This window comes from Sciurus vulgaris (genome assembly GCF_902686455.1).
Source record: "Sciurus vulgaris genome assembly, chromosome: 3".
NCBI classification, from domain to species: Eukaryota; Metazoa; Chordata; class Mammalia; order Rodentia; family Sciuridae; genus Sciurus; species Sciurus vulgaris.
In genome coordinates this window covers 13392381-13419624 of record NC_136463.1, presented here as the reverse complement: position 1 = coordinate 13419624, position 27244 = coordinate 13392381, and the positions used below count along the sequence as shown (strand labels likewise).

Genomic DNA, 27244 nt, shown 5'->3' with positions numbered 1-27244 from the left:
ATGATAAAAATCATTTGATTGTGGAGAAACTACATCATAGGCCCTGGTTCTGAGATTGATTTACAGATGGGAAATGAGACAGCCCTCAGGAAACAGTTATCAGTACATCCCTCCGCCCCCAGGAGAGAAGAAAATGACCTGTCCCTAAGAAGCCTGCAGACTGCCTGTTCCCAGGGCAAGGACGCCTTGAGGTGGCCACTCCTCCTCCAGGCTGGTAAAACGCCATCCGAATGATGTCACAGTCAAAAATCAGCCTGTGTTTAGGAGTGGGTTCTATTTTTTCCGTGTGCACAAAAACAAGCCTGGTACAGTGACAGAGAGAGAGTATTTTAGAGAGAGAAAAGGACATCTTAGGAGCTAATCACAACGACAGAAATTGGAGTAGACAGCATCTAGACCATCGTCCAGCTTGGAATTGCTTCCCCATGGCCTCCAAGCACACTGGTTCCTTTGCTTCAGGTGGCACCGTGGCTTGGGTGTCATTCTGCCAACAGTAACCGAAGAACCGAGGATCACTGCAGGGTGCCGATGGCGTGGGAGCTGGCCTCCCGGTTGCTATCAGTTGATAGGCCAGGGTTGAAAAGTCATACACAAGAGCAAAATGAACCAACATTAGAGTCATGAGCAGGTGTGTGGGAATGGGCTTGGAAGCCATTTCCACCAAGCTCCTCAGAGGGAAGGGCCTTCAAAGGGAAACGTGGCCCCTATATGCAGGGACAGTACCAGGACCAGCAGGAGGGGTTGCCCAAGGGACCTGGTGAGTCGGTGGTTGGTGTCTTTTCTCTTCCCTCTACCACGCTGAAACAAATAGCATAATCCAGCTATGAACCAACCTGCCTGCTGAGGGGCGAGTCGTGTTCGCTCCCAAATTCTTATATTGAAGCCCTAATTCCCGATACTTCAGAATGTGACTGTGTTTGGAGACAGGACCTTTAAGGAGGTGATTAAATTAAAATCAATCATCTAGTTAGTTGGTGTGGGCCCTAATCCAATTGGCTGGTGTATTGGTGTATTTATAACAGGGAATCTGGACATACCAAGAGACCTCAGGGGCACATGGGCATGAAGACCATGAGAGACACGGCAAGAAAGGAGGCCATCTGCAAGCCACGCAGAAGGCCTCAGAAAAAACCAGTCCAGCCACAACCTGACCTTGGACCTCCAGCCTTGGGAGCTGTGAGAAAGTAAATTTCTGTTGTTTGAGCCCCTCGGTCTTGGTGGTTTCTGGCAACCAGACCTGACTAAAACGCTGCCTTTCCCTAGGCGCCTGCTGGGTGGTTTCCCGTACCTTTTGCCAGAGACTTCCACTGTGGCTTTGTACCTAATGGCATCTCAAAGAGCAAAGCAGACACAGCAAAAAATACACAGCAAAGAGAGCATGATATTGTTTTTCTACCTAAAACCTGAAAATCAAAAATGTACAAGATGAGCCAACACCTGGAGAATGGACGGGCTCAGGGCCGGCAGAGCCTCCTCCACCATCTTTCTCCTGGGAGCTTCACAGAAGGTGTTTCTAGCCTCCTAGCTAGGGTTCCCCCAGGACTACAGGTGTCACACGGCCTGGTAGGCTGGAGGCATCTGACTTGCCTACTTATGTCATGTAACCAGGAGGCAGATGCTCACCTGCATTATGGTTCGAAGATTCTGTTCACAGGCAACCTTGGGAGGGCAGCTGAACAGTGTGAGCCTGGCTTGTTTAGGCTCAAAATGCACCAGGTATTGCCAAATCCAGCTCCAAATCCCAGGTAGCTCCTTTGAAAGCTGCCTTGTACATAGGTGGTACAGACACCTGTTTATGTGATTAGATTGTAGGGCCTTCAATGGGACATATGGCCCTTGTACCTAGGGACGGTACCCCCGGGACCAGACATATTGCCTGGTACTATTGACTCAGACCAACCAATACTCAAATTCTCATTGCCAGAGTCACTCTTTGGGTTAAGGCATTAAAGGCCCCTGTTGAATATGTTATTAAGGGGCATGCTATTAAGACAGCCGTTCACACCTCTTTGTGAGTTCATCAGCATGGCCTCAGACCCAGCCTTAGTGCCTGGTTCAGTGCTGCTGGGCTCTGGAGGATGAGAAGAGGAAAGGGGGTCTGCAGGCAGATGTGTTTTATGGAGGGAGGTATAGGAGAAAGCATGTAGGGGGGAGGGCCTGCTACACTTTTCAGAACCAGCCAGGCCTCCCTATCAGAGTCATTTTTTGGCCCAATGGCCCAGATGATGAACGTGAGGGCCAGGCCAGTTGGCAAACACTCTTGTCTGGTTGTTATGTCAGGAACTTGGCATCTCAGAACTGGCCTTGGCTGGGGCGTGAAGTTGGGAGTGAGTGAATAAATACACAACTAGAACGCCATTCTCTCCCCGGCAGGGGATGCAGCCGAACCACAGCTGTGATTGGCACCCCAGAGGCAAGGCTTTACCTGCACTCTCAGCCAATCAGCATGCTCCCTGGCTCCAGGGTCCTGACATCCACGTGGGGCGTGAGAGCTACTCTAGGAGAAGCAGGGAGAGGATGTGGTCAAATAACAACAGCTAAGCAGGGGATGGCCTGGGCTTGCCAACCACAGGTTTGGGGCTCAAGGGCCCGCAGGGGAGGAGGGGAAGGGCTGTCTGGCTGTCCTCAGTCCAGGCAGGGAGGTGGCGGGGGTTCAGCAGGGAGAAGATGACATCTGGTCATAGTCGGGGCACTTGAGCAAGGCTGGGTAGTTGCTGTTCATCTGCAGGGAGGCGTCGCTGGAGATGTCGGAGGGGCTGCGGCCCCGGATCCAGGCATCTGGGTGCAGGAACTGACCCGAGTAATCGGAACAGTTACTCAGACGTGGACGGTAGAAGCCCGGGTGCGGCCTATACATGTCCTCGGCGGTGTACCTCTTCATGAACAGGTACACGGACATCACCCCCGCACTCTACAGCAAGGAGAAAGCAGAGGAGAGTTCACTGCTGAGGCCTGGCTGGGATCCCCCTGCTGGAGTCTGAACAGGAGACTGCCATGGGGGAGCTCTGTGGGGTGGTCAGTGGGTGTGGGGACAGAAGTGGGCCTGGGAGACATCCCAGATAGAGGAGCCCAGGGAAGGCCAGAGAGTGGCACATGCTAAGCATGAAAAAGAGACATGAAGTGGGTGGTCCAGGATGCTCCTGGAATGCTTTCCTTCTCCTAGCCCTGCAGGGCAGTGCCCAGCCCCACCAGGCCCATTCTGACACAGGACACGGTGGGCAGGTTACCTCTGTTAAAAGGAAGGAGATGGCAGCAAAGGCAAATGACCATCCATATTTGTAGTTGAAATAGGTCTCTGCATCCTTGGTCCTGTTGAGCATCTCGTCATTGATGCTGGAGATGTAGAGCACCAGGCCCACCACAAGAGAAAGGCCTGGAGGAAGACAAGGGAGCGAAGGGGACACTCAACACAGAGGCCCAGGAGCTTGCTAATGTGGCACCCATCAGGAACAGAGCTGCCGGCCTTCTGGTCACAATGCATTCATTTTGGAGTTCAAGGGCAAGCAAGAACTTGGGTACTGAGGATCCTGTCTAGACCAACACCTTCTAGGTAGCGGCAGATAGCTGCAGCTAAGAAAGCTCCCTGTCCAGCCACCCTCCCGAGGGGTGGACAAACCCAGTGGTCCTCCTTCCGCTGCTCATATCTGTCAAACATACCTGCCTGAGCCCCAGCCCTGGACATGCTTGGTCACTGTCCTAAAAGCTTCCCAGGTGACACTAATGTGAACCAACATGGAGGTGCATACCCTGAGCTAGCAAGTGGCTTCTAGAAAACAGAAGAGGATGTTCCCTGAGCAGGATGCCAGGCCTCCAGCCCTCTCTCCAGGAGCTGGTGGTGCACATCACCGTGGCAACTACTGATGTGGCCAGGGGTCTGTGCAGCCCACCGAGCACAGGGTGTGGCCTGAGATCTTTAGGCAAAGGACTAAAGAGTATGCCAGATTCTGGCCAGCATTTAACTGGGAGGCCACTGGGGCCCAACTCCTACTGCCATTGTGTAAATGACTGCCTCAGGCATCAGTCCCATCAATTAGTAACTGTAATTGAATCAAGACATAATTAATTACTCTGCTGAGCTGTTCGGTTTTGATTCTATTCACATTATTATATGAAACTCGGGCATCTCAAAGGATGAATATTAAAGTGAAATAGATGCGATTCAAACCTTTCTAAATAGCTAACTTGTGTCTGAATCATTAATGTCCACAAACGCCACTCTCTATTGTTGTCAAAACAACTTCATGTGGCCCAGCCCAATCCTAGATTTCTGGGCCTGTGGCCCACTATTTAAATCTCAGGATTCCCAATAGCCTTGGTGGTGTGAAGTTCACAGAAGGAAAGGCAGAGAGCTGAACTGTGCATCTGTGTCTCTGAGTAGGTGGAAATATCACCATGTGAAGATTAGGCTGGTGATATTGCAGATGCTCCCTAAATATTTGTTGGATTGATGGATGGAAGGGCAGAAAACTGGATTAACAGATGGAAGAGTGGCAGATGGGTTGGTGGGTAGATTGAAGAATGGATGGACGAATTGACAGAAGAAAGAAGGTTGGGTATGTGGATAGATGGATGGATGGATGGAAAGAGAAAGAGAGAATGGCTCTTTGTCATTTGGCAATCTGACTGCCACCTGGCTACCAAGCTATGTTGACAAGAAAATATTGAAAAAGGATCCTAAAGTGACTTGGAAGTCATGTGGCAGTCATAATGCACAAGAGCTCCTTCCTGTCCACCTGTCCATTCATACATCATTTAAACCACCCACCCATCTTCCACCTGATCACCTCCTCCCCAGCTTCCTCTCTCCAATCAACCAGTTCAGAACACCTAAAACACACACCCTGAGAGTCACTTTTTTGGCCCAAGTGATTATCTTCAAAAGAAAAGGTCTCCATGAAAGTGCACAGGTCACCCTGAAGGAGAGAAGAGTGTACCCACTTTCCCTTCTCTCTCCACACACTCCCTGGGAGTAACCTCATCGATTTCCATCTCTAACAGCCTTCTAGATGTCACCTGGACATCTCAAACTCAGCATTTGCCACCTGAAATTCATGAACTTCGCCCGACTTTTCTCCTTCTCCTGTGATCCCTGGATCTCTGATGTGATATTCCACCTACTCAGAGCCCAAGCAGGAAACTGGCATGCACCCGTGACTCTGCCCTTGAATGTCTAGCCCTCGTCCTCTTGAGTTTACTTCCCAAATGTCACTTGACCCTCCCCATTTCTCTCTGTTGCCCTGGCCATTTCTCCTGTGCCCCCCATAAGGAGTGATGATCCTATTCCACTCCCCTCACATGTTGCCTTTTCGATTCCCTCCAGGTCTTCCACCCCAGCCTCACTTCTTTCCCTAATTCCTACTCACTTCCAGCTCATCCTCCATCTACCTGCGGCTCTCCCGCCATCTTTCCTGACTAACCCTTGGCCTGAGCTGTGGCTTCTGCTCTTGGCCCCGCCGCAGTCCTTGCTGGCTCTGATCATGGCCCTTTCTATGCCGGGGTCTGGTTCCCACCTACTTGTCTGTATCTCCACTGTGCAGTCCTGTTTGTAGGCTGTGATGCCAGCACCTAGAATAAGGCCTGGTAGATACCGTGACTGACTGAAGTACAACCCGGTGCCAGGCTAGGAAGGTAGGTCCATGGTGAAGGGGCCCTAGTGGGCCCTGGGTATGGGATGTGGTGGGTAAGCAAAGAGCTCAGCAAAAGTCTCCTGAGGATAGCTGAGGACTAGGGAGTGAAGGAACATAGATACAAAGGCAGATAGTATTTATTTTTTAGGCCAAAACACGATGACATCAGCCCCTTCAGGAACAGGGGTCCTCATCATCAGTGGGAGCTAGAGAGGAAATACCCCGGGTTCCTAGCCTGGCTCTGCCCCCACTCCAAAGCCTCTTTGCTCTTCTGGAAGGTCACAGATGGGCCTGGGGCCACCAGAAGCCTCCTCCAGCCCTGACTCAATTCTGCCTGGTTCACTGACTTGTTCTGTTTCCAGCGCCAGGAGCTGACCCACGGTCATGACCAGGACTTCCTGAAGCAGAGCCATTCAGGAGTTAAATATCAAAAGCCCAGCGTGCCTGAAAAGGAAAAAAAAACAGTACTTACCCGAGAGGATAAAGAAGATGCCAGAGACAAAGGCCAGTATTGTCCGGTGGGGACGGATGTGTCCAATGTTGCTCAGGATAAACCCGATGAACATGAAGAAGAGGCTGACCAGAGGGAATGGCGTGGCTGAGCGGATCATTTCTAATTAAAGGGACAAAGGAAGAGCCTGTCAGCCTCTAGCAGTCTTACCCAAGACTCCTCATCCCAAGTACAGTGTTCTGGAAGTATCTAACCAGGGTCCTCAAAGCTGCATGACCCATGGGGTGGCCTGGGGACCTCCCAGCCCTCGGAGGGCTTTTGTCTCTGAGGCAGGGCCAGAAGGTCTGACTTCAAGTGACAACATATTCAGGGTCTTCTCTGGGCATAAACTACTTCCCTCCCGGGTGTCTACCCTGCTGGCTATATGGTAGCTATGAAAGGACCTGGTCACGACATCTTGTTTTTTCTCTCAGGGACACCCACCATTTTAATGGGCAAGGGGCTGTCCTGAACAGTATAGGGGAACAGTATAGGGGAAGCCACTGGCTCGTCTTCTTCAACCTATGATTACTTGGGGCACAGTTCTATTGTATAGTAAAGACTTTGATCTTTCCCCCAGTTTCCTGGGAGAGAGCATCTAAATCCTTGGAATTTCCCAAGTGACAGGAGTGTCTTTGCTGATCACGAAGGGCCCCTGAGTACACCTAAGTTTATGCTAACGGGTGACGCAGGATGAGGTCTGGAAAGAGCAGCCACATGATTGGAGGTTTGGGGGTTTCAGCCATGGGAAGGGAGGGGGCTAGATGTTGAGTTCAATGATTCAATCAGTGGTGCCTACTTAATTAAACCCAACAAAAACTCCGGACGCCAGAACTCAGTTGAGCTTCCTGGGTGGTGACTGCATCCACGTGTCAGGACAGTGATGTATTCTGATTTCATCAGGAGAGGATGCTGAAGTTTGGGAGGATCTGTGTTTGGGATCCTGCCAGACTTTGTCCTGTATGTCTCTTTGTTGGACTGGTCCTGATTTGTATTTTTTATAATAAAACCGTAATGGCCAGTATAACACTTGCCTGAGTTCTGTGCATCATTTTAGCAAAATGTTGAATCTGGGAAGCCATGGGAACCCCCAGATTTGTAGCCAAATGACTACAAGTGCAGGTGGACTAGGGTGTGTGTGTGTGTGGTATCTGACGTAAGGGCAGTCATGTTGGGGACTGAGGTCTTAAACCTGCGGAGTCCATGTTAACTCTAGGCGATTAGTACAGGGCCCCTCCATGGACTTTCATGAAGCCCACGAAGATTCAAAGTGCTGATTCAAAGAGATGATTTACAGTCTGAGGAAGAATGTGTCGAAGTTATATGCAAGTACTGTGCCATTTTATATACGAGACTGAGTGTTCCCAGATTTTTGTATCTGCGAGGGACCCTGGAACCAAGCTCCTTTGACTGTTATCAAAATTATTTTGCACCATTGCAAGCTCCCTCTGGGATCAGAAGTAATATGTGAGCTCGAGGTCATGAGTCAGTCCCTTTGCAGTCCAGAGAGATTAATTCAGTTTCTCGGGTATGAACACACTCTCAACTGCTGGGGTCATAAGGCATGGAGATGCAAATGACCTGTCTCCACCCCTGGAAAATTAATCTGCAGAACAAGTGCTAGTGCAGTAGGCTAAGACTAAGCCCCTTGGCTCTTGACAATATGTGGGTCACCCTGACTTTCTTCTGCCTTGCTCCCCTCCGTCCAGCCAGTGGTCCAGGTTAGAAAGTTCAAGACACGTACTTAGAACATTGACCGTGGACTCGGACGTCAGCTGGGAGTTCATGGGCATCACATATTCTATGGTGAAGCAGCGTCCCCGTTCCTCCCCTGTGGAGACAAGAATTATTTATATTTCTAGGTTCTTCATGAACATGGATTTGAGCTTAGTACATTCCAATGGTATTTCCAAATGCTTCTAAAATCTTTGATTTGCTGTATCTTTGCACCTGGACTGAATATAAGCCCTAGGGTCCCAAGCTGGTGACCTACCCACAGCAAGGGTGGGGACATGTCCTGACATCACATCCTTCCTGGAGGATGGTCCTGAGCACCATGAGCTGTATGCTAAGAGGTTAGTACTGTGAGTGGCACGCTGAGCAAACACCCCTCTGTCTCATTGCTTCTGGACGGGGGTTGGGGGGACACGGTGGTGCATGGCTGGCTTAGATTCATAAGGGCAGGTGTCACAAAACAAGTCCTGGTGACTTCAAACTCTGCTTCAGTAGAGCCTGATGCCACACAGTCTGGGGCAGTGGAAGATGAAGTCAGAATGGGAGACCCAACAAGCGACCAGGAAGCCAGGCCTGCTAAATCCCATCCAACCACCATCTCGCCCTACACAGAGGCCCCACCTGGAAAAGCCCAGTGACCACACTGTGGCGGTCCCAGCTTGCAGCCAGTCTTGCAGGACATGGGAATGCTTTTCTTGTGCAGACTGGAGCTGGGCCATGATAAGGGCATAAAGAACAGAGCTCTTGGAATAGCAAGTCTAGGGTGCCAGGGAAGCCCTAGTGAACTGAAGGGAGGCCCAGGTAGGTAGGTAAGTAGGACCAAAACGGCCACCATCCCACAGAACCCAAGGACCTGCTTTGTGTTTTGTGTGTGTCACTTCAGCGACAGAGGAACAGACAACTGCTTAGTATTTCCCATTCTGCAAGCTAGGGGAGACTGACTTAACCTCCCAGATCTGATTCGTGGTATCTTCCTTTGTAAGGTGGAAGCCACGCAAGCGTGCCTCGCAGTGTTGGAGGGTTACAGGATCCGCAGCTCAAGGAACCCAGAGGCACCCGGGCGATTTAGACCTGCGGGCCATCCTTGGTCTGCCTGGGAGGCGGGGCGTGGGAGGGCGGAGCTTCGGGAGCCGCGAGGGCGGGCTCAACGGGATATCCAGATGGAGAACCTGGTCGCGTGCTGGGAACCGGGTCCTGGTCGCGGCAGCCAGCGCCTTGCAGAGTCTGTGGGGCTTCTCTGTGACAACTGTCTCCTTTCAGCATCTCTTCCCTGGGAGGAATGACTTGGGGTGGGTTTTCCCAGGGGCAGGGCTGCTGCCCTTACCTGCCAGGAAGCAGACCCGCCAGAGGCCCGAGTGCAGGGACATCTTGACCTCGGTGCTCTGGTTCTGGGGCAGGATCACGCCTTCCTCCAGGTACAGCCAGTAGTCGGTGCTGACTGCAATGCCCAGGAGGCCCAGGCCGCAGACGGCGAAGACGCTGCTCAGCAGGGTCAGGGCTTTCCTGCCGCAGGTGCTCATCTTCCCGGCTGCTGGCTGGATGCTGGACAGCAGGGTGCTGGCTCTGGGACAGGAAGGGAGGGTGAGAAGGCCAAGATGAGGAGCAGTAACTATGACTAAAGACCCCCAGGTAACTCCCTGATGCTGGGTCTCTGGACCAGGGGACCCCCTTCTCCTCTGCCCCTCAGGAATTCACAGCTTGCAAACCACCGTTCATTCATTCAGCATTCAGCCACCCATTGTGCCCAAGGAGCTGCAAAGATGAACAGGACTCCACCCTTGCCCTTGGAGGGTCCCATCTAGAAGAACAAAGCCGCCGTCTACCGCAATCAATTAAGAGCAGCCCAGCGAGGGCTATGGTAGAGCCAGCAGACAGCAAGAAGGGAGGAGAGAGCTCTGCTGGGTGGGCTCCTGGGTTGAGAAGGATTCTGAGGCTCAGAGGCCCTCTGGCAGCAGCAGGTTCCAGAGAGTGGCAGCAGTCCCAGAAAGAGACAAGGGGCAGAGAAGTATCTGGGGGAAAGGATCTTTCTCATGTGACCCTAATCTGTTGTAGGACTGGGTCAACACATGTAAGGAAGCCACACCAGAGGCCAACTTCAATGGGCCTCTTAAGTCCACCCCAGTCAGAAGTGGTCTGACTCTTGCCTGCAGAGGGTATCATAGTGCTGGGAGCCAGCTCTGAACCATCCAGCAAGAAGCTGGAGAGTCTGTGCAAGGTGAGCCCTGAGCCTACCTACCACTGCCTGCAGAGGCCAAGGGCTGTGCTCAGAGTTGCGCTCAGGGCGGGGAAACAGCGAGGAGCCAGGCAGGTGGATGCCAGCACCCCTGGAGCCCACGGCCCAGCTCAGGCTCCTGCACTCTGGCTGCAATCTGGAATCACCGAGGGATGTCTAAAAATCCCCGTCCACTAGTCTTCACTGGGGTCTGAGCAGTGGTGTTTTGAACATGTTCTTAGGTACTTCTAATATGAAACTGTTTTTTTTTTTTGTTTGTTTGTTTGTTTTAAAAACTTGCAAAGCCCTGCATCATAGTTCTTAAAGAATCACATTGCATTCTATGTAAAAGGTTGGAAAACCTGTTTGGCTCTGCCTATTCTAGAATTTTCCAAACTTCCTTGACCACAGAACGGCATCTCCATTGTGTTCTGTGAGACCCACTCTAGGAACCATGCTGCCTTCCATGAGGAATAAAAAGACCTGCTCTGTCCACGCCACAGAATTGCTGGGGTGTTGACTGCAATGGCAGAAGTCCCTGTTTTGAAAAATCGGAAGCACGGTCCTGGTGTAGGGTATTATTATTAAGCAACAATGGACTAAGCCCCTGCTTCTTGCAGAGCAGACAGATCAGAGCTCTTGAAATATGACCGCTGCTGCTTGGCGGAAGCTGAGCAGCCAATTTTAACGTTAAGCTTGGCAGAGAGCTGAGAAAGATTTGGGTCTTGGAGATTTGGAAGGATGGAAGTCGTGGGGAGATTGGATCTGAATGTATAAAAGCAAGACATAAAAGAAGAGGTTGAAAGTGACCTTGCCTGCTAAACTCTGCAGCAGCAGACCCCAAAGCCTGGAATGTGCTTAGGAAAACCCCCAAAGTCTTATCCCTTCCCAGAGTGTGTAATCAATTCATAGACCTCCACAGGGGGTGGAAGTAACTTTCTTATTCATTCTAAAGTTCTATTCTATGTTTCTATTGTCTCATCGTATTTATTTGTAAATAAATAATATCATCTATCGAGTGCCAGTTAACTACCAGGCACCGTGCAAAGTACAATGTCTCATCAGGACCTCACAGCAATCTGGGAAGCAGGGAGTATCAGTCCCATTTCATGGATGGGGAAACTGGGGCTTAGAGATGCTAGTTAAGTTGTCTGTGGGACACTGTAGGTGCACAGCAGATCATGGATTTAAACCCAGGTCTATTTCCACATTCTATGCCCAGACTGCACCATCTTTTACTGAACAAATAAATGGCTTCAGGGAGTCTGGGGTGAAGGACAAATACCCAAAGTAGGTTGCTTAAGGAATCTGGAAATGGATAACACACAATACTTGGAAAAATTTCTTTGCTGCATGGCCCACAGTTACGTAAGGGCTATTGCGTGATACTTTGGGAGTCCCAGTTGGATGTCATCCGGCATATCCCCTGGGATCAGTGTCATGGCAGAGCACTATGACTCAGCATTTCTGATTCAGAAAACCACCATGCAGGGAAGCAGGACTCATACTTCCCTCAGCCCACACATGAGACACTCAAGTTCCAGGGTAGGAGTCCCTGAGATCACCCAGCCTGCTACTTGGAGGGACGAGAGTGCAAAATGTAAATATTTTGAACGCTGATCCAATACTTCTTTCTCTGTAGTGCATGGAGAATTACAACACAGTAAATGAAAATTACCTGTATGTTCCCTCTCTGGAAACACCACCATTATTAATCTCTTAGTTCATGGTTATGCAGTATTTTTCTCCCTATGTAATTGTGTATGAGTATCTACACATTCTTCCACCCAAGGCTGTGTCGAGGCCCTTTGGAGACACTCTGGTTGGGGATGGATTCCTAGTTCTTACAGAATCAGGGGAACTCGTTGCTTCTCCATCCTGTGAATCTCATCCCTCTTCTACTATGATTGTTTTTTCTTTAGGGGGAGAGGGAGACATTTTTATAATTTGCCACCCCAAGAAAACATGTTGACCCTCTCATGTTCAATGAACAAAGTTGACTGTGAAACCATATGTTTTATATCCGCTCAACTGCGTGAAAAATTTACAGACTGGGAAGAAATAAAACCAACATATTGACAGTGGATGCTTCAGGTAATAAGGTTATGTATATTTTATGCTCTTTATATTTTTCTGTGCTCAACAAAGATTCTAAAAGAACATGCATTATTTCTCTAGCTAGAGAAGAAAACTAAATTAAAGATTAGAGACATCAATTCTCCAACTCCCTTGCAAAACAAAAAACAAGGCTCTGGCTAACTCCTGGGTTGGGGACACCAAAATGCAGCATCACCCTTTGAAAACAGGGGTCTGGAAGCTTGGCAGCTTTGAGCTTTGTAAGATGATTACCGGTGCCATTACCTCTAAATATTAGCTTGTTAATTATCAGGAATTAACAGTTGCTAATTATCATCCACGGCTGGCAATTAGGGAGAAATGTCTTGTGGAGATTAAATCACTAATGGCACATTTCTCCTCCCAAGCCAGTGGTAAAAGGGCTTCAAAGAGTGCTTAGGGACTCCAGGGCAGGTGAGGTTAGGGGTACCCATGGAAACCCAGCTATGGGGCTTCTGGGGAGGAGGGATGGGGTTTAATTGCAGAAAAGGGGAAGGAAAAGAGAAGGACATACTCACACGCCCTGACCCCAGTCTCCTACTGGCCCCAGAAAGACCCTCCATACTGCTCTGATGAAGGGTTTGGGGATTCTTGACAAGGCTTTGCAGCCAGTGACAGCAGCTGCTCCTGTGAGCTGGTCCAGTGACTCAGTGTTGGCTGGCCAGTGCCCAGTAGGAGGAGCTGGTGAGCAGAAGACAGTCCCCAGTTGGCCTGTGACCCTGCTGCTTCCCACTAGGCTGTCCTTGTTATCTTCAAGGGTGGTTAGAAAGTGACCACCAATTTTTGACACTTCTCCGTTAAGAAGTGGGGTCCAGGTGTCCTTGCCTTTAGTGAGGAAGGTTTGTGATTTCACTGATGTTTAAGGTACACAGTAGCAAGGCCATGGGCTTTCAGAGGCTGGGTCATAAAAAGAGATGTGGCTTCCACCTGACTCCTGGGCGCTCACTGAGGGGAAGCCAGCCTGCAGGTAAGAAGCCCCCGAAGTCCCCACACTTCAGGACAGTGCTTCTCGGCTTCAGCCCTATTGACATTTGGGGCAGGATGATTCTTTATCGCAGGGGGCTGTCGTGTGTTGCAGGAGGTTTAGCAGCATCCTCACCCTCAACTCACCCAATGCCAAGAGTGACAGACAAAAATGTCCCTTTGGGGGCAAAATGTTCCTAGTTGAGAAACTGCCCAGGAGGCTAGGTGCAGATGCCCTGGTGGACGGTCCAGCTGAGCTTCCAGCCCACAGCCCACATCAGCTGCTGGTCATGGGCTTGAGCATTCCTGGATGAACATCAGGCCTGGATGAATGCAGCCCCAGACAACATCTGACATGAAAAACCACAAGTAAGAGCTGCCCAGCTGAGCACTCCCCAAATTCCTGACCCTCAGGTCATGGGCAAAACAAAACAGTTGTAGTTTTATGCCATTATGTTTCAAGGTAATTTGACACACAGCAGAAGTTACCAAAATAGCTTCTTTACTCACTTAATTAACATCTTCTCATGACCTAGATAGACTCTAAATCCAAGGTGTGGCTTTGCTCTGGATGTAACTTAGTGATGGAGGGCCTGCAGCTCATGGTCTATTCCCTGGACTTTACAGCCATGTTAGGTGTGAAGGGCATAAGGGATCAGACAAATGCAAGTTGAGGTGCTGGCTCTCTTGTGTGCATCCTGGGCAAGTCATGGCCCCACTCTGAACCTCAGTCTCTTCCTCTGTAAAACAGGGATAACCTCATAAGAATTCTTGTGAGGATTTGTGAAAGTGTAATTGAACAAGCCTGGGCTACCTCTTGATCCCTCAGTATAATGCTATAGTAAGAGAGTAACACAACTTGATACCAGAAGAGTAATAAATACCAGGACAGATTGGAGAAGGTGAATTTGTCCCTGCAAAGGAGCAAAATGGCCTGGACTTTTTACTTCCACCCAACAACCTCCCTCTTATCATGACAGTCTTTTCATTTCCACCCTTGGCAAATTTCAAACCTCCTATCTCCTCTCTCACCTCCATATCAACCAGTTGGAGATATTTTAGGTTTTCTCATATTGTATAAGGATGTGGAATGCCTTCCTGCTGGACAGCGTGACATCTCTGTAGACACATCACAAATACAGTGCTAGCAAACGTGTGTGGAGTGCTTACTATGTGTTGAGCACAGCAGGGGCACAGCATCAGAAGGACCATGCCACATGAAGCTTGGGGACCTCAGGGTCATTACTGTCTCACTCTCCAAACGCGGCCCCTCTCAAAGACACTGCCTTCCACCACGTGGTCGTGAAGTTGCTGGCTGGGGAACTGATGAGTGGTGCCCGAGCTCCCTCTGCCACATTGCTGATGCTCTTGGAGTCTGAGCCTTGCTGGGCAAGGATTCCCTGTCCTTTGACAAAGCAGGACCAAGGAGTCAGCTTCCTGCACTCCAAGCACTCTGCCCCGAGACTACAGGCAGGACAGAGCAGCCTGTTTGCCAGATCAGGTATAGAGCTGAGGATACAGAGCTCTGGCACAGTCCTGTCACAATGTGTCCCCAGACCTCCTGGAGCGGAGGTCAGGGTCTACCAAAGCTCCTCCTTGGCTTGGCAGGAGATTGCTGATGAACTGGTTTCCATGGGGACCAAGTAGCACCATGGACAACCAGCAAGGGCCACTGCTCTTGCCAATAAAAGTCCAGCTGAAGAGAGATGGCCGAGACTGTTGAACGTCCAACAAGATGCCTAGAAAAGCATCTACAGCGCTTCTCCAAAAGTATGGACATGAACAACCTGGTCGAGTGGGGAAGCACTGATCAAGTAGTGATAATAGTGATTCTGTTATTAGTATTTTTTTGTAGAATTTTTCTATGCAAATTAAACTTTTTGCTATGCATTAAAAATGAAACCGCACTGCACATACCACGTGTAGACTGATTTTGTTTTACTTATTCAAAATCATTATTTTTTACTATTTTTAGTAGCTTTAGAATACATGCTTTCTGATTTGCCTATAACAAAACCTATGTACCCATTAGCCTACTGTGGAATAGCTAGGTTGTTTCCAAAATTTTTCCTAGTGTAAACAACAATGAATAAACATACTCATTGCTAAATAACTATGAGCATCTGCAAGTTTTTTTTTTTTTTTTTGGGGGGGGAGCAAAATCCTGCAGGACATGAGCCATTTCAGCACTCTTAGAAGTATCATTGGACCTGGTCTGAAAGGTTTCAAAGGCAATCTGTCCCTGCTCCCCCCTGGCACAGTAAAGGTGCCATTTTCAGGGACACAGAATTTCACAATCCTCCAAGTCAGAAGAGTTCCTCCCCTATCTCCACTGAGAGACTGGCACCTGAACTCTGTTCTGCTGTTTGCTGCATCAGACGGATTTGCTAGATTAAGATTTCCATGCTAGAGACAATGTTCCTGGAAATGCCAGGGCCTCCAATGTAAAGGAAAATGTCTTATGCCAGTCCTATGGTTTCAATCTCAAATGTTCCCCATGTGTTACAGGCTTGGTCCTCAAGGTGGTGCTATTGGGAGGCGGTGGAACCTTTAAGAGGTGGGGCCTAGTGGGAGGTCTTTAGGCTATGGGTATGCCTGTGAAGGGAATTATGGGATGCCAGTCTCTTTTTCTTCCTCCTCTTTTGCTTACCAGCCACGAGGTGAGCAGTTTTGTCCTTCTGCAAGCTCCTACTATGAAGTGCTGCCTTGCCACAGGCCCAAAGCAACAGGGCAAACCAACCATGGACTGAAACTTCCAGAACTGTGAGCCCAGAAAACCTTTCCTCTTTATAGTTTGATGACCTCAGGTGTTTGTTATAGTGATACAAAGCTGACTAACATAACCAGTGATTTGAAACTTTCCAAGGTGCATCACGTCACCTGCGCAAGATGTAAACATATGGACACTCAGGTCAAGATCAGCTGGAAAAAAAAATCACCACTAAAAATCATCCAAGTACTGAGATAAATGACTAAACACAAAAATAATGTATCAAAAAACCAACAGATACACACCAACAGTAGCCAGTTAGAAAATGTAATGCATGATAAAAAAAATCCTGCCTATAGAGCAACAAAATGGTACACTATTAGATTAACTTATTAAATTATGTGCTGATGCTACATGATTTAGTAAGATAATCTAATAAACCTTTAAACTATTGACAAACATAAAACAAGACTGACAAACATAAAACAAGATTGATAAATAATATGTCACATCTTTAGATAGACAATGTCATAAAAACATCATCTCTCCCCTAAATTAATCTATAAATTCAATGCAATGGGTTGTCTCGCATGATTCTGGGGTTAGTCTAGGAGAAGAAACATTGACAAATAGCCAGAAAATTATTTTAAAGGTGAATATAAATAAGTAGGAGCTACCAGATATTAATGTTTATGATGCAGCTTCAACAATTAAAACAGTTTGATGCTGATGAAAAAAATCAATACATCAATAGACATTTTTAAAAAACCATTTCCAGCTGTGATTAACTAACTTGTTAAAACAGCACAATTTGAGTTATGATGAACTACCTTGCATTAGATTAATTATCCTGCTGAGAATAACTGGAACAGTTGGATAAAGTATAAAAAATGTGTTTGAAGACATTGGATAGCAATCAGGAAAACCAGGATTTTAGAAGTCAAGAGCTGGAGATACAGGAAATGCATTGAGATAAACTTGACATTTTGTACTATTTTTCCACTTGAACTAAAATATGTGCTGGTTCATCTAGAGTGTGGGTCTGAGAAGCTGAGCAAAAGTCTATGCAGATATTAGAATAGAATGTGGTGCTGTGGAATCTCACTGAGAGTTCAGGGCTTGCCAAGGAGGAGAGTTCTGGTAAAGAGACAAAATTTTCAAATGGGGGACCTGGGAATGCTCGTCCTCTCTAGAAAGAGGTACTACTTTATATAAAGAAGTAATCTGGCTTTCACAAAGATGGAAACGCATCTTCAGATCAGCTTAATTCACGATCGAGTGTAGGGAGTCTTCTTCTAGGTAACAGACTGTCAAAATCAAACCTAAATCCCATTTTGAGGAAGATAATAACACAAAGAGCATTTCTAATTTTTGATATAAATATCCAGTGCCCAATCAAAAAATACCAGACATATCAAGAAGCAGGACTCAGACAAAAAGAAACATGAGAACGACGATAGTCAGAACATAATATGACAACACTGTTAACATGCTTAAGAAATAATCATCAACTCAGATTTTCATACCCAGTTAAAATGTCCCTCAACATTGGAGGCAAAATAGGAATATTTTCAGACAAACAGAAATGAGGAAATCTAGTGTCAGTAGACTTGCATCAAAAGAAACACTAAATGTTTTTGTGACACAGAATGAATTAGTTCCAAAGAATGATAAGGCAGGACAAAAGAAGGGGCAATGAAAAGGGCAGTTACGTGGGACAGTGTAAACAAGTAGTGAGTGTAAAAATAATAATAATAATAATAATAATAATAATAATAATAATAATAATACTGTCCTGTGGGTTGAAAACACACGTAGAATTACTTTGAAGCCAGTGTGCCCTTTTCCTCTGACTTAAGATTTTATCTATTGAACTGAATGATAAGGAAAACATAATTGACCACAACTTGTTGGGTAAAACAAAGTTAACCCAGAAGACAAAGGTAGCCCGAGAGTATATTATATGTATATATGTAGTTAAGTAAAATATTTAACTATTCATCTTAAGAAAATGGAAAAGGAATTCAAATACTCTCTTCACTCACACATAGGAGGAAGGAAATAAAAAAAAAAGCAGAAGAAATTAATGAAAAGAAAACAAACACATAATGAAGAAAATCCACAACAGAATGGTTAAATTCATTGTAATACTGACAGTGGATGGGGAAGGAGTGAGCGGGGAGAGTCTGAGTCCAGGGCGGCTGGGCCATGAAGTAAGGCCCGCTCACGTGCACATGGTGGTGAAGAGCGCACAGCTCCGTATGATGACATCCACCCAAATTAAAAATGCAACCATTCCATAATTTAGTGATTCCATGGCTAGGAATGCACTCTGGGTTGATTGACAAAGTACCCATGTGGAAGGTGGCTTCTGCTGCACTAATGCAATGACAAGAAACAGCAAGCAGCTTAAATGACCAGTGGGGGAGGGGGCTAGTCAAAGAAATCAGCATTCCTGCATATAACAGAACACTCCATAATGACTACATATGAAGAATTCTGCATATTCAATATGGAAAGCTCTCCAGGATTTATTGAGTGATAAAGGCAACAATCAGGAAATTGTATATAGTATGATACTCTTGGGTAAAAAAAAATAAAATCATATAATATATATATATACATATCTGTACATATTTAAAACACACATATGTAATATAGAAAATATATGATATATATTATATATGCCATATATTACAATAGCATATGATTGCATTTTTTTAACCCAAGAGTATCATACTATATGCAATTTCCTGATTTTTCTCCCTCTTTCTCTCTCTCTGTATTTAAGTAAAATAGAGATGATTTTATACATATATACATGTATTATATGTAAATATATATGACACTCAAGCTCAGGCTGTGTCCTTCTCCCTTGATGCCTTCATAAAGAGATGAAAACCAGCCCCGGCTTTCATTTAACCCATCAATGTAAAAGATCCTGCCTCCTCTTCATAGAGGTGAGCTCTTGAACCAACATGTCTGTACCTAGGCGCTCTCTGCCCTTCCTGCCCAGCATCCCAGCCCCACCTTCAGCCAGCGCCTCAGGTACAACCCTTCCCTCTGTCCTGCTAAGTCACATTCACCCTGGAAGCAGAAGAGACCCTCCAGTCCACCCAACACTGGTCCCACAATGAAGCGGGCCACCCTACTGATCTCTACCATGACAGAAAAGGATTTTTATTTTATGGTATTTTCTCGCTTCCTTCTTCCTTTAAACAGAGTGGCAACAGGATTGCAAACTGCATCGTGCGGGCAGCAAGTCTTCCGAGCCGCCCTGAGAAGCTGCTCCTACCACCGCCTCCTGCTCACACCTCCCGCAGTGCCGGGGGGAGCTCTCAACACTCACGTCCCCCATGGCCACCGACTGTGACAAGAGCCAGAGAGGAATGGAAAACAACTTTGTACCCCGTTTCCCAATATCTGTAGACAGGAAAAATGTTGCGACTTGATCTCATTCCGGTGACACTGGCCGTCCATCAGATCAGCCTGCATCCTGCAGAGACAGCGGGCCAGGCAGGGGCCGTCCTCACCAACCCTCCGGGTGGGTGGGCAGTTCCCTTGCCCGCACACACCACCTTCTCGGCCTCCTGCAGGCTGACGTTAATTGGACCAGGACACGTGCCAAACGCTGTTCTAAGCAATTTACACGTGTTAATTCACCTCATCCTCACAACCGTTCATAGCACCGTTAAAATAGCAACTCCTTCCTTCAGTTTTCAGAGTCAGACGAACACACCTAACAAGCTTGTAACAGAGACTCCGGCCTGAGTGCGTGGAGTCTGTCTTTCTTTTGAATGTGTTATACCGACCTTTTAATTTATTCTTTGTGGCTCTTTTCAGTTCTTCCTGTGGATTTGAGTTAAGCCATTTCCTTCCTCCAGCGCAGCTTTATTCTCCCTCCTGCCTCTTTTGTGCTGTTTTTGGTCAAGTGCATGACAATTCTAGGGAAGCGCAGCAATACAATTATACACACATTGTCTTCCATGGTGCCTTTCTGTACCTGTCAGGAGAGGAGACATGCAATGGCTGGTTTTTGTAACCACCTGCATGATCACTGGTGCTCTTTGTTTACGAAAACTCGAGCAAGCTAACGTCTGGTGTCAGTTGCTTTCAACCTGAGGAACTTCTTTCAGCATTTCCTGTCGGGGGGATGTTTCAGCAACAGTTCTCTCAGTTTGTGTTGACTTCACTTTTTAAAGGGTAGTTTTGCTGGCTATAAGATTCTTGGTGGATGGGGTTTTTCTTTTTCTCTCACTCAGTCCTTTAAACAGGGGCCTCACTGCCTTCTGGGCTCCAGGGTGTTGGATGAGATGTCAGCTCTGAATCTTGTCAGGGGTTCCCTTGTATGGGATGAGTCATTTTCCTCTTGTTGCTTTTGTCTTTGACGTCTTGACAATGACGTGTCTGGGTGTGGCACAGTTCATCTTTACCACCTTATCCCCACTATATAGATGAGGGTGCAGGCACACAGTAGGAAATCCAGGATCTCTCAACTATAGAGTAGGGGAGCTGGGATCTGAACCGAGAAATCTGGCCCTGCAATCTGTTTACGCTCAGATGCCTCTTGTTCCTCTCTTGGCCTGGCTCTCATGGGGCTGCCGGTCACTTCTGCCAGAGTACTCGGCCACCTTGGGGGATGCTCCCTTCTGAAAAGCAGAGATTCTGGACTGACAAATGGAAACATTGACCTACTTTTCTATTTTTTTTTTTTTTTTTGCAACATTATCAGCCTTTTGCTTAAGATAAGAGAGATGAAGATTTCAGGTCCCCTTTCCTTGGCTTTTGCATGATCTAGATGGATGGGAAAACCAGATATTTTCCTTTAAGATAATGATTTTACAGGAGGTCCAGGAGAGGGAGAAAAGAACAGGGAGAGGAAGGAGAGAAGAGGAGGAGATAGAGGAGTAACCCAGGAACCCAAAAGTTCCTGGGTTGATGCAGAGGTTCAGAGGTGAGATGACTGTACTGAACTAGGTGGTAACTATAGGCAGGCTGGGTGTGGCTGAAGAAAGAGGGTCACTTGTGGCATGCCCTAAAAGGGCCCATTGTCACTGTGGCCCCTTCCTCTTGCTCTGCCTGCTTCATGGCAGACATGAGGTGGGCAGTGCTCCCGTCTGACACCCTTCTGCCATGATGTTCTACTTCACCTTGGGCCCACAGCAGTGGAGCTGGCCCACCATGGACTAAATCTCCAAAACAGGAAACTCCAGATAAACTTCCCCCCTTCTAAGTTGTTCTTGTCAGGTATTTTGGTCATAGGAATGAAAAGCTGACTAACGCAAGGAGGCAGCAGGTGGAGGAGGACGATCAGGAGGAACCAAGCACGCTTCGCTGGACACTGAGTTATTCTTGATGGTGCCCAGCCCCCCTCACGGATGAAAGTCCATGTCTGTGTTTTAGGAGAGACATCTCTTTTTCTGCTGATTATTTCTTCTGGGGAGAAGGGAAGAAAGAGGGATGGAGGAACCTGGGGAGGGAAACCCAGGTTCCCCAGCTCCAGAGCCCAGTCAGGTGCCCTGCAGAAGACACGGCCTCCAAACAAAGGCTGTGTGCACTGCAGAGCGGGGACTTTTTTTTGAGACAATCAATTGTGGCCCTGCCCGTCACAAAGCTCGGGGGTGTGCTTCTATAAATACCTCCTCCCAGCATCGTCTTCCTGTCTCCAGCACATTCTACTGTAAATCAGGATTCTAATGGTATGTAGGACACACAGGGAAGCCTCCCCTTCTCTCTGCCATCCTGGATCCCTGCCCTTCTTCCTTGTGCCCCAGCCCTGTCCCACTGGGTCCTCACAGTCAAACAGAGACACTAGACAGATTTCCCAGGGGTCCAAGAACAACGCCCTTGAGCTCCGACTCCCAGCCCCCTGTATGCTGGGAGGCTTTTCAGGACCTGAACGCTAAACCTGATACAAAAGGCAGGGAAAAAACTTAAGAGGGGAAGCCGTGTTTTTCTAGGGGAGTTAGTGCTCAGCCCGAGGTCTTCCGCCTTCCCTCCACCCTGTTGATTTAAGATGAAAAGATGTCTGAGCGCACCTGAGGTCTCCAAGCACCTGGTTCTGAGCATGTCCCTATGTGTGAGCAAGCCCAAGGCCACGTAGAAGGCAGAGCAAATCCAGTGGCTCTTCTGGCCCTGGAAGGTGGCCCCGTGGCCCTCAAGGGTCTTGCCCTTGGCCCAAGAGCCCGCGCTCTGGCAGATGTGATGCCTCACGACTCTTGAGATGAAATCCAGGTGTCCACACAGTTTTAAAGAGATCTTAATGTCTCTTGACTGGATGACAGAAGATGGAGGGTCTCACTCCTCCCTCGGCTCTTGGGGGGTGGCCAGTGACAAGGGAGGGGAAGGCAAGAGGCAGCTGCTGCCCCTCTTTCTCAGTCAGCAACACCACCTCACAGGCCGCAGAGCCTCTGGGCATCCAAGAGCACTGGTCTGGAAGGAGAAGTACAAGGCAGGACAAGCGTGAACTTCATGCGGCTGGTGCGGCCCTGCCACTCGCCTGCTGCTCCGTTGGTCATCCCCTCAGGACCCTCCGAGGGAGCAGGCAGGAAGTGCAGCCAGGAGGTCTGGGCGGCTCGTCTGGCTCCTTGGGCTGCCTCCGCCATTTGAGGAGCTGGGGCCTGGGGCAAACTCGCTCAGCCGCAGCCTCATCCATAATCCAGGAATGAGTTTCTTTTCAGAGTTGCTGTGAGAAGGACGTGACGCGATGTAGGCCACGGGCTCTCAGCAAATGGCAACCTTTGCTCCTGGACTAAAGCGGCCGAGTCCAGCGTGGAAAGCACTGGGCCTGAGAAGACGGCCTCCGTGGGCAGGAGCAGTGGGCGAGCAGCCCCATGTGCTTCCTTTCAGCCGTGGTAACCGGCTCCATGGAACAAGGCAGAGGCTGGGATGAGACAGGAGGCTCAGGACTGGCAGGGCTGAGAATCCCAGAAACCCCTAGAAACTGCCAGACAGGCAAGTGCCTGCTTTCCAAGAAGTCAGGTCCAGAACTGAGGGGAGAATGAGAGTGGAGGGCCCTGGACCCCTCCCAGGGGCCCCTGGCCTGGCAGAATGGGACAGGATGTGACCCCAAGTCCTTCTATCAGTAGTCCTCAGTCCTGCTGCTGGTGGATGTCACCTGGGGAGCTTTAAAGAGCTTCCAGTGCTGGATTGATCCCAAGACTCATTACACCTGACCCTCTGGGGATGGGCAGGAGCCCTCAGTATTTTGGAAAATTCCCTGGTGATTCTAACGCACCAAGTTAAGAACCAGCCGCTAATGCGTGGACCCTCACAAGCCTGGAGATAGACAGACCCCACACTCATGATCTACTTTCCGTTTGGACCAGAACTTAGCTGTCCAATGACAGCCGCTAGCTGCAGGTGACCTGAGCATCTGAAACATGGTGTGCCCAAACTGAGATGGGTAGTAAATAGAAATACACGACAAACTTCTATGACTGTGTGACAAAAGGACACGAAACATTAGTGACTTTTAAAACATTGATTACAAGTGGCAATGGCATCTTGGGCTAGATACAATGTATTATTAAGATTCATTTTACCTGTGTCATTATAGCATGGTCATAGAAAATTTTAAATTGTATGACTCACATTCTATTTTTTTTTTTATTGGACAATGCTGGTTTAGAAATGAATGGATTAAAAATGTGTTTTCTATGGTTCTGTTTGTAAGTTTGTTTCATTTGGTCGTGATGATAAATGATTCCATTTATATAACATTCTTGAAATGAAAAAAAAGAAACGGAGAAGAGGATAATGTTACTAGGATCAGGGATGAGGAGGGGAGATGGAAAGTGGCCAAGTGTGGTCAGAAAAGGGCACCAATAGGTCCTTCTGGTGAGGGAAGTTCCTGTATCTTCATCAGTGGTGACACCCTGGGTATCATACCATGATAATTTTGCAAGATGGCACCATTGGGGGCAACTGGGTAAAGGGTATCTGGAATTTCTGTATATTTGTGAAAACCATAGGCAAAGCCACAATCATGTCAAAATAAAAGATTTAATTAGAAAAAAATCGCCTCTGAAACAGTAACTTTCATTCTCCGCTGGCAGGAACATAAAATAGTGCAACTCTTTTGGAAAGCAATTTGGTTGAACTTTAAGCATTTTCATTTCTCTTGGTTCCAACAATTCTGCTTCTGGGAATTGCTGCCAAGGAAATAAATATAAATATAAGTATGAAATACACAAACATATTTATTCACTGTTTATAACAACAAAAATGCTCAAAACCACCAAAAGTCCTTTCTGTAAGGGAAGAGTTAAATGAACCCTGGCTGTCCACTCAAGGGGCCAACAGGCAGTCAATGGTGGAAAATGCTGGCAAGGTAAACAACAAAGTGCAACACAGTGTATTAGTAGCCTGTTTGAGAATTTAAAAAATCTTTTAAAATGTGTGATGAGTACGAAAGTATTATAGTGGTTGTATTGATAGGATTAGAAATAAATTCATTCTCTCTACTGTTTATTTTCCCTAATTTTGGTTAATAAATATTCACTTTTTCTCCCAATGGCATGACCTTTCTCCTTTTAAAAAACAGACATCATTACCTCATGTGCATGTATGACTGCCTGACTGATGTGATCCTGCAATATGTATAACCAGAAAAATGAGATCGCACTCCATTTATGTATGATCTATCAAAATGTGTGAATGCATTCTACTGTCATGTACAACTAATTAGAATAAATAAAATCAAAACAAAACAAAAAAAACCCCAGCCTTCTCTGTTGCTGAGGGACAATGCACAACCAGGGAACAGAGCAGGCAGCCCACTCGCCCCCTGCTGGCTGGTTGTGGCAGTGCAGCCTGGAGGAATAGCGGGGTCAGAACAACGGGATGGGGGCGTCAATTGGGGGCAGATTTAGGGCCCCATTCCTGCTCCGAAGCCACTCCGAAAATCATTGTCTGTTGTGAGAGTAGAAAGGGATCTGAACCATCGTAGCTCACGTGAACTCTGGAAAGATCCTGAAGCCTTTACAGCTCCATTTAGTAAGGACAAAGTAGTGACAATAATGTAATTTGTAGTGGGGTTACAGTGGTCAAGGAGGTGTGCTTTATTTTGCTAGCTAATGTGAAGTCATCGTCCAAAGGAGGTGCCCCATCTGCAGCATGTAAGAGTTCCCATTCGTTTCCATCATTACTAGTGATATAGATTATCTTTTGGGGTAGTCCCTTGTTGGTGAAAACATCCGTTCACATCTCTGCATTTCCCCTCTACTGAGTTCATCTTTTTCATTATTAATATATAGGCGTTCTTGAACTAGTCCAGATACTAATCTTTTGTCCATTTATGTGTTGAAACAACTTTTGCACAACCCACAGCGTTTCTTTTCACTTTCTTTATGGAATCTTTTGAGAAGTTCTCAAATTACTTGTATTGTGCTACCACTAACTTTTGAATGTTGACCTATATCTAGCAACTTTGCTGAAAGAGTTTCTTGGATTTTCTATATAGATGATCATAAGTCATTGTACATTAACAGTCTTGTAATTTTTCATTCATATTCTTATACCTCATTTTTGTTTTTGTTACCTTGGCACACCATTAAAAAAATTGGGGACATACAAGGGATGATAATGCTATACTTGTCTGATCTGGAAAAGAATGATTCGAACATTTTACCACTGAGTGTGATATTTGTTGAAAACATGGCTTATCAGGTAAGAAAGTTCTCTACTGTTGCTAGTTTGCTAAGAGGTTTTATGTTTTTGTTTTAAAATCATATTGATCTTCATCATTTTCTGCATTTATTGAAATAACATTTATTCCCCCTCTTTTAATACATTAATGAGATAAATAATATTAATAGACTTTCTAATGTTAAATCACTCTTGCATTTCTGGGATATATCTTGTCATATACGCATATGCAGTTTATGTTTACTTAATTTACATTAAGTGAATTCATTAATTTTTCTGTGACATTTGTATTTATATTAATAAGTAAGGTTGAGCTATAATTTTCCTATTGTTTTGTTTGGTATCATCACCAAAGTTTGAGAGGAACCACAATGGGATACCATTATGCACACACTGGAATGGCTAAAAGAAAAAAGATTGGCAATAGTAAGTGTTGGTGAAGATATGGAGAAACAAACTCGTACATTGCCGGTAAGAATGGAAAATGCTACAACTACTTTGGAAAGTGGTTTCAAAGCTTCTTATAAAATTAAACAAGCACTTGCCACATACCCCAGCAATTTCACAGCTATATGGGACTCAGAGGAATGAAAACTTGTGATTACAAACAGCCCAAACTAGAAATAACCCCAAAGTCCCAACTGCTGAATGGATAGATAAACTGTGGTGTATAGAATACTACTCAGCAATGAAGAGAATAAATGATTGACACTTAACACGGCATGGGCGAATCTCAGAAGTATTATACTCACTGAGATAGTCGAGACCACATACTGCATAATTATCTTTATTTGAAATCATAGAAAAGGCAAAACTTTTTGAGAAGAGAAAAAGGTCAGTGATTTTTGCTAGGGATAAAAGTAGATCAGTAATGGGCAGGGAATTGGCTTGGCTTGCAAAGGGACATGAGAACTTTTTGAAGTGGTGAGAATAACATTCTATATAACTGTATCATAGTTATACATTCATTAAATTTCATGCTTAATATTGGTAAATTTTATTATATTTGCATTATACTTACTTACTTATCAGTATTGAGACTAGAATACAGTAGTGCTCTACCACTGGGCTGCATCCCCAGAGTTTTAAAATTATTTATTATTTTTTTATTTTGAGATAGGGTTTCACTAAGTTGCTGAGGCTTCCCTTGAACTTGCCATCCTTCTGCCTCAGCCTCCTGAGTAGCTGGAATTACAGGCATGTGCCATTGCACCCAACTGAATGACACTTAAAAAAATGTATATTAGCTTCCTAAAGAAGTTTGTATAAGGTAGCAATTATGGGCTCATTAAAGGTTTGGTAAAACTTGCCAGTAAAACCATGTGGGGTTCTTTCCTTTTGTGAATTTATTTTAATTTTGTTTCAATTTCTTTAATGGCTACATATTGTTTTTCTATTTCTTCTTGAGTTACTTTCTAGAAAGTCTCCTATGTTAACATTAATTCATGATATTCTCTTATGTGTTAAAAATTCTTACTGCATATAGTTTTGTCCTTTTTTTCATTTTTAGTACTCTGTTGTGTTTTATTTCTCTTTTACATAATATGGCCACCATTTTTGGCTATTTTGTTCAGCTTTTAAAAGAAGCAGATCTGGATTTTGTTGTTTCTTTTTATTCCATTGTTGATGATGAGAAATTATCTCTGTCATTTCAATATAATCTCTAGCCTTTATTTTATCTAATTATTTTAAACACAGTGGACTTATTTCCTAGACTTTTCATACTGTTCCACAATCAACTTCTT

General features: G+C 46.4%; 1 protein-coding gene across 3 annotated transcripts in view; it reads right to left on the bottom strand.

Annotated features, from left to right (window-relative positions):
• Positions 1-2152: 2152 nt before the first annotated feature.
• CACNG5 (calcium voltage-gated channel auxiliary subunit gamma 5) overlaps positions 2153-27244 on the bottom strand; it is a 36676-nt gene continuing 11584 nt past the window's right edge. Inside the window, exons 2-7 of one of the 3 annotated variants that reach the window (XM_079131626.1) lie at positions 13652-13881; positions 9176-9414; positions 7862-7948; positions 6100-6240; positions 3228-3373; positions 2153-2911 (exon numbers count right to left, since the gene is read on the bottom strand). In XM_079131626.1, the coding sequence (XP_078987752.1) occupies positions 2654-2911; positions 3228-3373; positions 6100-6240; positions 7862-7948; positions 9176-9414; positions 13652-13662 (882 nt within the window). In that variant the 5' untranslated portion in view covers positions 13663-13881 and the 3' untranslated portion in view covers positions 2153-2653. Of the gene's footprint in view, positions 2912-3227; positions 3374-6099; positions 6241-7861; positions 7949-9175; positions 9415-13651; positions 13882-19663; positions 19748-27244 lie in introns of those variants that run through there. The other 2 variants (XM_079131628.1, XM_079131627.1) reach the window with 2 other exon arrangements.